The sequence below is a fragment of the Falco peregrinus genome, chromosome 3 (genome assembly GCF_023634155.1).
Source record: "Falco peregrinus isolate bFalPer1 chromosome 3, bFalPer1.pri, whole genome shotgun sequence".
NCBI lineage: Eukaryota > Metazoa > Chordata > Aves > Falconiformes > Falconidae > Falco > Falco peregrinus.
In genome coordinates, this window is record NC_073723.1 from 49417505 (window position 1) to 49427574 (window position 10070).

Below are 10070 nucleotides of genomic sequence, written 5' to 3' on the forward strand. Positions count from 1 at the left end.
TTGCAGCTGCCTTTCTTGCCTTCTCAGAATTGACCTTAAAAAAGAAGTGTTTGGCTTTCAGCTTTCTAGGATCACTTAGACTGAAATTTCTAATCACTTAGAGAAGATGAATGTCATCTTAAAGGATTGTAGCACTGTATGAGGCAAGTGGCTGGATGTTTCTGAATAGGAGCACTAACATGCTTTATTCTGTCATCTGCTTACAAAGGATAGATATCACAGGTAGAAGCTGTAAAATAGTAATAAATTACATTTTGTTTGCTGTTCTATCAGTGAAATGTTTTTGTACCTTAAGGATAAGTGTGAGTATGGAGATGAGCATAGCTTAGCAGTGGGCTTTATAGCACTGGTAATTGCTAGACTTGAATTTTTTTTTAGATGGCTCCATTCAAAAGATGTTTTGATATAGTTTTAAAACTGAAAGCTGTAGTAAATACGTATATTTTGTAAGTAGTCTGGCTCTGGTCATATCAAAACCTTTTTAGACAATTTATACTGTATAAGGTGTATTAATTGGTTAATCAGATAAGATTTTTTTTCAGACTTTGCAGTTGAAAGAAGAGGAAAACAAGAGATTAAATCAAAGACTGGTAAGTATTTGTGCAATGTATGTTTTTAATCACCTGAAAAAATAAGAAAAGCTTACTAAAAATGTGGAGGTTTATTAACTTGAAAAGTGTTTAAAGTGTTAAGAGAAGTAGCACGTGAGTGTAACCTAGTAACCTTTCAGAGGTACCTCAACTTAGCAGTCTTCTCATGGAAACGATTCACAGGACTGTAGAGAAAGAAACTTCTTCCCACAGAACACGGAACATCCAGGCTTGGGGTAGGGGGAGTTAATTTCAGTGGCTCCATGGCTCAGTTTTTCTACAATAGTAGATTGAAGGCCAGTTTATAAGAATGTTAAATATACCTGCACATTAAACATAATTAGTAGTGTTAGTAAGAACTTAAAGATTGTGCTTGGAAAAGTGCACCTGTCATTTTTGTGAGGCATGAGACTTGAATTCTTCCTACCAGCTGGAACTACAAACAGCCATCATATTAAACACTGAAGTAATAGTCAGTGCCTATGGGAGAAAAAAGAAGAGTGTTTACTTCTTCTGCTTACCCACAGTTTATCCTTACTAACAGGTCGCAACCTTGAGTCTTAACAAAAATTGCTGTGCATATGGGAAACAAACACATCCTTTAGCAGTTTATTGCTTGAACTGGCCGTGGAGATCTCACTTTAAGCGACAGGTTGATACCTAGGAGTTTGGTAGGAACTGATACCTGTGTAGTTGCAAGTAAGATTTCTAGCAAAAATGATTGATAGGATCTCAAGTAGGAGCTGCCACTTTTCTGTTTGAGGTAAGACTGAAATTTACCATGTAATTTACTCCTGCTATGTATTCAGGTATGAAATTGCAGTATCTTTCAAACGCTTTCCATTTCACATTACACTTGTATATAATAACCCTGACTAGTGCAGGGCATAAGAAAGGATTGCAAGACACCTAAAAGCATATTTGATAACAGGATTTTTCTTATTCAGAATGTCAGTGAAGTGTACAAAAGGTATTTCAGGCTAGCTTTTACAGTAGAACTCCAAACATGCTGGACGTTCCTCTAAACCTCTCTGTAGATTTCCTGAATTAAACTCTTAATCTCTTGTCATCTCAGAGTAAAGTGAAATTGAAGAAAAGTGTTGTGCAAGACAAATACAAAAATATGTTATAATTAATACCAAGCCTTTGTAAGAGAAATTGGCAGCTCATTGGTGTCTAACGCAATTCAAATTTGGTTTCTAAATGGGTTCTAATAAGAACATAATATCTTTTCAATTTGTTACTTGAAAATTGGTTATTTTGTAGATAAAATAAATCTTATTTCTTGTCTCTTCATACTTCTTTCTCCCCCCTTCCTTCCCAGTACATTTCTAAAACTGAAATACACTTAAAACACATGAATACCAATATTTAATTCTATTGAGCTGCTTCAGATAAGGAGCCCAGAAGGGGTTCTGCACAGTAAAAGAAATTCGTTTCAGGACACTGGCTTGTGCAGAAAAACTTGTGAGTTACCTCTGCAAGCAACAAAAAATAAAAAGAAGCTCCTTTTCATACCAGGAATGGTGGTATTTGGGTTTTTACATGAATTACTGAGAAAGGGAACCTTTTTTTCTGTGTAAACGTTACATAATTGAGCCTTTGTTTGGTCTTAGTGATTTTGACTCAAGTTTTGTTCAAGGGAATGCTGCTCTGTCTGTTACAGTAAACTTTAGGTTATGTGACAGTCTGTAGTAAAACTGAGAGATCATATAGAGTTCAACATCCAGAATTTAATTGTAATAAACATATTTAATCTCAAGTGTTTTACCATCAGCCTTTTTTAGAATGCCAGTGTCTTCTGTGTTAGGGTGCACAGCTATATCATAGGTCTTGTGTATACTCAGAAGAAATCTTCAATGGCACTTATCTGGAAAGCAGTTTTAAATAATGAGGGAGAAGTCAGTTATGTAAGAAATTTCATAATGGCAGAAAGGTGTGCTGTGTTCTTGAGTGAATATAAAATCTGCAAGAATAGACACTGTTTTGAAATCAATACTAAATTATTTCTCTTAACCGTATTGTTACCTGCAATATACATCTTATCATAGCTTGCCAATACTTCATGGTGTTTCTCTTTTTTGTATAGATGTCCCAGAGCATGTCATCAGTATCCTCAAGACACTCTGAAAAAATAGCAATTAGAGAGTAAGTACATGTTAATTTTCATATGAACAGATGGATATGCTTTCAATAGGTATGTAGTTAAAGAATGTCACAGTCCTCCTGTTCTTGCTGTGTGGTGAAAAGATTTATAGGCCATCTGTGTAGTTTAGCTGTCAATTATTGAACCATCCCAGCTGGCTTAATAAATAATAAACAAAAAAGGCCTTTCTGAATTCTGTGTGTTGGTGGCTGTCTTGTGTTCTGTGCCTTTCTTTACATTGTTCATGAGAATACTCCTTCATGGGATTTCTAGAATCCTCCCAGAGTTTTCTTTTAGATTACTTTTTTATTTATCTGTAACCTTCTTGAAATTGTGCTAAGAAAAAGTAGAAGGAATCCTGTTCACCCTGAATATGCATAGTGTTTCATTATATTTCAAGAGAAGTTTTACCTTTCTAGAGTCTTCAAAATTTTTGGCTTACCTTGACAGAATGAAGTGAAATAAACTCAAATATTCTGTTATATATTATTGTGTTGGCAGTGGCAGCTCCAGGTAGAATGGAAATTGCTGGGAAAAAAAGTATTAATTCTTGCAGAATATGAAAGCTACAGAAAACTGTTCTTAAGTAATTTATTGCTCTGATACTAAATGAGTAATATAAAAAATCTTTTTGCAAAGAAAACCAGCACCAATTATTCCTTTAATGGTTTCTGAATTACTGACCTTGTTGCAATAAAAATGCAATTTGCTGTATGTGTAGAATCAGATTTTCCTGTTAGCCTCTGAATATTCCGGTAACTGTCTTTGTAGTCTCTTGGTAAGTGAGGAAAATACTGTGAAAGAAGAATTAATCTGTCCAACAGAGATGTCTTTAAGTCAGTGTAGTCTGTTGTCATAGTAAATCCAGGCCGAAAAGCTTGGATTATTTATTTAATCTGAAAGTGAACTTCAAAGAAGATGTAAATTTCTCTCTAAATGTACCTGTTTACCTTTGACTATATATCTGGAGTTTGCTTTTATGGAGAAGAGTGTTCCCCTGTGCCATTTCCTCCCCCATCTTCAAGAGCAGTAGTAATACTTTGTTTTGGAGCCCTCTCATGGTCTAATGCTTAATTTGTAGCTTTTTTAGACTTTGTTTCATTAATGGGCAAATAATTTACTTCCAGCACATTTGCACTGTAAAACAGAAGTTGGAGACAGAAAAAGTTCTCTGAATATTGTGCTGTATCTTGGTATTAGAACGTGGTGGCTTTTTCTGTTATCCTAGTGTCAAAAAGAAGCGGCTTTTTGAAACTTCTCATGTAATGTCACTGCTGTCTGTCTTTTGCTTTTAACCCTTTCATGATGAACACTTCATCCCTTCTTTGTCCCGTGCCCTTAAAATTTTGAGATTTGAATAGCTACATAAATGTTTTGCTGTATTTTTCTGTGTTCAAGTTGACTTCAGTTTAAAACATCAAAAGAGTGTTTTTAAACACTGGTACACTGATCATTACCATAAGAATAAAAGTAATATAAAATTCTATTTATGTTTTAAAGCAAAACTGTCAGTTCTTCTGAAAAAATATTGAGTTGATGGATGTAGAAGAACATTTCAAAGACAGTTTTTAAAAGGTAAAGTTTTGTTGACTTCAGGAAATACAAAATATATATGAGTTGGCATAGCAGGCAGAAACATCTGTGCTGCTGTTCAACTGGGTCTCAATCTGTGCAGTACTTGGGGGAAAAAACTGTAGTGTAATTAATGTAGCTTTAAACTTCTATGCCTTTTTAGTTCCCTGATTATTTTTTTTTTTCCCAGTTTTCAGGTTGGCGATTTGGTTCTCATTATCTTGGACGAAAGGCATGATAACTATGTATTGTTTACTGTTAGTCCAACCTTGTATTTCTTGCACTCAGAATCTCTTGCTGCACTGGATCTCAAACCAGGTGAGTGTGGTAAGTGTCAGATTACTTCCAATTATTATCTACTTATGCAAACAACACTCTTAAAATCACTTACTGTTAGAAAGTCATAAAAATGTGATAATTGAGAAGCATGTAAGATAGCTATCAGCTGTCTTTGTAGCATTTGCTATTTGTTCTGATGCTGAACATCTTTCAGTGCAGGACATTTTAAATCAAAAATGTACATAGACATTGATGTTTTGGAAGAATAGGGAAAATATCTGCATCTTCAAAGTAAGCTGTTAAAAAAAAGAGAGAAAATGCCGATTTTGTACACACATGGAGTGTGTTAATGTGGCTATGGGGAAAACGTTCTCATCAGGCTGCTTAGCTGTTTGGTAGCACGAATTGTCTAGGTCTCAGGCATATTTTTATGTGGGTTTCTGCTTCCAATGTCTTTTTTGAGGCGGAAAGTAAATACAGAACTCAAGGTAACATTTCTGTCAAAACTGCATGCTCTCTTATTTTTTAATACCTATTTTTGTTCTTTGAAGATTGTCTTTTGAATATTTTTTTTCTTTAATCTTCCTCAAAGTGACTGGAATTTATGAACCCAAATACACATCTGAGATAACAAAATGTAGACCATAGTATATGGGGATTTGCAAGCAGTGTTTTGGCTGATAAAGTTTTTCCACCCAATTCAAATGGTGTTTAGCATGGCTCATAAGTTTTCAGAAAACAGTTTCTGTTTAATCTGCTTATGTTCAGGTTGATGGCACATTTGCTTTTTTCCCTCCCTTAATCTTCAGGTTTTTGTATTGACTGTTTTTGGCACCTATGTAAACTTTGTTATTTTTCCTCATTTTAAAAAAAGATTACTACTTCAATTTAACTTATGTTTTGCACTAAACTGTGAGCTGTGTGAAATAGATTCAGGTAAATATCTATATCACATGTAGTATTCTTGCAAACCCACTCACGCTGTCAACTTTGCAGAGATGTCTAAGAATGTGCATCAGAAGGAAATTTTATGTATTTATTCTAATTTACCAGTAAACATTTCTATATGTTATTGCATGTGCAAAGCTGTCAACTTACTTTCAATGAACAGGATCACTGTAGATGTCAGTTATGATGAAAGATGATAGCTCATAAATAATTGTGGAGTCTCTAGAAGACCGCCAAGCTCTAACTGAACTGAGACTGCTGAAGGATCTGTCCCATGTGCTCTGTGAAACATATGCAAAGAGCTCCTATCTTACAGATGTAATACATTCTGAACTGCGCCATTAGTAGTACATATATAACTGTGAAGTATGGTTGATTTTCTTACTGTTGGTTTACATATGTAAGGTAAAAGCCATGTATGTCAGTCTGTATTTTACCCTGAGTACACAATTCACTGATCTGTCTGTTTTCAAGTGGACTTGGCTTGCTCCACTCCTTATCACTTGCTAACCAGAGTTAGTCTCAAATTCAAGAAAACTGCACGTAAAACAAACACACAGACTTACCATTTGCTTTAGGAGCACATTTGTCTCTAGATCAGTGCTTCAGGAAGCCATGTCTTGATTCTATTACTGCATCAGGGAAGTGGGGAAAATGAAGCACAGAACACTAGTATCATTTGCAATAGATTAAAATTGTTGTGGACCTGGGTACTACAAATCATTGTTTTAAGGGCTGCCAAAGCATTGCATCTAAATCTGACCTTTTGTACCAACATGTACGTATAAAGTTAGTAATTCTGTAGATCCACCCACAGTATTGTCAGGGATCTGGCCTATCGTAGGTTGTCTCTGCCTACATTAAGAGCACTTAAAACGCTGTGACAACACTGAAATTGGTTAAGATTTTTGTCGTCCCTTATCTTCAGGATATGGGAGTTTTCATCTGCAAATGTAAGGAAAAAATCCCTGCGTCTTTCTCACTATCCTTGTTACATCAGTGAAGTCTGTCAGCAAAGAAAATAAAAAAACCCCAAGTTTTTGTTGTGATTTAAGTATTAGTTGTGGAGCATTCAGACCAGTTATGAATAATTTGCACTGGTTTGTAGGAGTATTAGGTAGGACAGAATCTGCTCCACTATCAATAGCCAGATTAATCTTGAAGAATAAGACCAAAATTTCAAACTGGTTCTTGAGTGACTCATGTTCTAGTCACTAGATGCAGTATCTCATTGTCATGCTTAGAAAAGCATTGATTTTACCATTACGCAGAGCGTATGTGAGCTGTTCCTTCAGACTGTTTTGATTTTTTTTTTCTTCATGCTGTGATGAGTGATAGTTACGAAAGAGCAAAGCAAGGAAAATGGATAGAATTTCTTGGAATACAAGACAAGTATGTTTCCTCACTGTTACAGAAATAGATACAAGCTGAATGTTTATTTATGCCCACTGTTGCTTTTCTGACCTGTCAGATTATTATTGAGGTTTTTCGCTTTTCTCCTTTCTGAACAGTATTGAGTACTCTCAGAAGACTGCAACCAAAACTAGCAGCCTTGTAGGGCTTTAAAATTATTATTTATGCATAACTAATTTCCATCAGTAATACAGAAAAATAATCAAATGTTTCAGTAAGAGCAATAATAATAGCTGAGTACAGAAGACATTCTTTGAAATACTTAAGGAAATTCTTACTTTAAGATCAAACGGTCAAGCTTGGTTGATGAGAATAATTTTGAATCATTAAATGAATTAGTTTTGATTTGCTTTTGTCTGCTCTAATGTTAACTTTAAAAACAATTTAAACTGAAAAAACATTTTTTTATTGAAAACACCAGTGAACTGTCATGACATCTGAACTTATTTAACTCAATTTCAAAAGGGTTTTTGAAGAATTTCTGCTTTAAATGAGATAATTTTAGCAAATAATCTTTAACCATATTGGATGTAATATCAGGTTTTGGTTATCTAAAATAATAAATATATTCTCTATTTAGCTTCAGGTGCATCTAGGAGACCTTGGGTGCTAGGAAAAGTAATGGAAAAGGAATATTGCCAGGCAAAAAAGGTAAGGACATAATAATGGAAAATCATCTGATGAGATTAATAGAGAAGAAGTTCACATTTAAATGTTTGTGAAAGTTGTGAAAACTACTCTCCGCATAATAAGCGAGATGAAAGTTGTTCTAGGTTCTGCCATTCCTGCTCCATTTTTCAGTCAGTGAATAGCAAGAGAAAGGAAACTAGAAAAAAGAGTGAGCGAGCAGTGGCTTGCGTAGTTGTGTCCATACAGCCCAGAACCTTGCCAAACTCCAAAGGGCCTCATAAATGCTGAGGGCTGGGAATCAGTTTCTGCTTAAAAAAATATAAAAAAAACCGGAACAATAATCCCACGTTTCTAATGTAACTTGATTTTTTTTTTTTTTTTGTAGGCACAAAACAGATTTAAAGTTCCTTTGGGTACAAAATTCTACAGAGTGAAAGCAGTACCATGGAACAAGAAAGTATAACACAACAGAGGTTTAGTTTGTTCTGTCTCCATTCTTTTTTGACTTGTCCTTCAGTGCTCGTTCATCGCTCCAAATACCAGGCCATCTTTTTATACGGGGGTCATGTGACAAGATACATCATTGATGTACTGCTTTTACTTTTTAACAGGTCACATTTTAGAAACAAGAATTTCATCAAAAACTCTGGCCCTAACTGTTCCAGTTTTTTTACCCAGACAACTTTAGGAGTGTGGACCAAATGAGTTCATTTTCTCAAAGGGCAACCACATGAAACATGGTTTGTTTACCATGTTAATTGCCTGTTAAATATACATTAGCTTGTGTTTAGATGTTAAATGTTAGTTACCATTATTACCAGCATACGTCCTTTTGTGAAATCATTATCAAAGTACTTGCACTCTTTAACAGATTCTTTATATGTATAAAATTCATCAACTATTTAAAGAGGAGTGTTCATTGCATGCAGATAATCATATAATTTTTCTTCAACATGAGTTTGCCTCAGTAGATGAATAAAAATAACTACTGCAACTTGTTTCATTACATGAAAATGCTCTTTAATGTTAAAAAAAAACTTGTTATTTGATAGACTGATTTTGAAAATCAGTCACAGTTAGATCTGCAATCTTCAAAAGCACTTTCGAAGGATTGATCACACAGATTCTGAAGGGAAGACACCTGTGCTGTTTGTTCAAAGTGAAGCACTTGTTCTTCCCAACAAAACAGAAATCTTGTATTAATCTATTTAGAAAAATCATATTGATGAAACTGTATTTCATGGTTGAGTTTCAGGAAAAAACTCATTGTACATTAACCATACAAGAGTCATTTAAGTAACAAATTATTGTAATTGTAAAAGACATGTAGAATTTTAAAACAATAAAGATTTGAAACTGTATGTGTTTGCAGTATTTGTGTGTTTTAAATACTATCTTTAATTTCATGTTAATCTGTTGCAGCTTCTCTCTGATTCCTCCAGCAGTTTCATTACATAGAAATACCTGCATTTTCTGCAACAGGCATTAATTTTCAAAACATTCAGGGATTACAAGAATTACCTTAAGATAAAGGATTTAAGCAGGCACAAATTAATTTTGTCAGCAAATTAAATGGATAAATGACATTTTTCAAAATAGAATGTAGTCTTACATTTTTTCATAAGTATAAAAAGATGTACTATAAGTATGTAGTCAATGGAAGGTGAAATTCTGGCTTCAACTATGAGCTTATGTCTAGGACTTAATCCATAGAGTTATTTAAATGTAATTTATCTTCAGAAGGTGTGGAGGAAGAAAAGAGATAAAGGGAGCACATGAAAATGTCAGTGCTTCAGCCCATATGTTGAAAATAATATTCTTCTAGACTAATCAGTCCACTTGAACACCCAGAGACTTATGTGTATGCTTTGAAATTTTGTTCTATAACAACTTTAAGTTCAGATTTCTATGAAATGCATGGGCTTGTACTTGTATCTCACCTTTCAAATAAATAGAAAAATGTAAGACAGTTGATCTCTGACAAACAGAATGTCATTTTGTCAAGTTGCATTCATACCTGATTAAATTTGCTAGTTGGTGTACTGACTCTTTAAATAACAAAAAAAATGCCCCTTGTTCTTCAAGAACATTACCACAGCTGAGTACTGCCCAGTGTCAAATAGGTAAACAACACAGAACTATAGAACAGGTTTAAAGAAAAAAAAAAAAAAACCCAAACCAAAAAAAAACACCCCAGTATCTTTTCTTACTGAATTTTTGGCCAACTACATGAGAATTCAGTTCTGTCGACAATTCAGTGCGGACTTGTACCTTTAGTCAACTGACTCACAAGTGGTTTAAAAAGATGCACATGTGGCACGATTCATTGCTTCTAACATGCAGAGTGTTTAGAATCCTTGACATCTTTTACCTTACTGACAAAACTTTCCCAGCCTCAGATAATCTCCCTACTGCTGTGAATATTGTGTCCTGCAGGGACTAATTGTCTCTTGGAAGTCACCAGCCTTTACCAAGAGGCACAGAGTCTTTCT

At 34.5% G+C, this 10070-nt stretch overlaps 1 protein-coding gene across 4 annotated transcripts in view; it reads left to right on the top strand.

The window, feature by feature from the left end:
- Positions 1–8939, top strand: part of RB1CC1 (RB1 inducible coiled-coil 1) — a 77862-nt gene extending 68923 nt beyond the window's left edge. For 3 of the 4 annotated variants that reach the window (XM_055799083.1, XM_055799084.1, XM_055799086.1), the window contains 5 exons: positions 543–590; positions 2680–2738; positions 4499–4635; positions 7529–7599; positions 7964–8939. In XM_055799083.1, coding sequence (XP_055655058.1) covers positions 543–590; positions 2680–2738; positions 4499–4635; positions 7529–7599; positions 7964–8041 — 393 coding nt within the window. In that variant the 3' untranslated portion in view covers positions 8042–8939. The remainder of the gene's footprint in view (positions 1–542; positions 591–2679; positions 2739–4498; positions 4636–7528; positions 7600–7963) is intronic. The other variant, XM_055799085.1, reaches the window with a different exon arrangement.
- The last annotated feature ends 1131 nt before the right edge of the window (positions 8940–10070 follow it).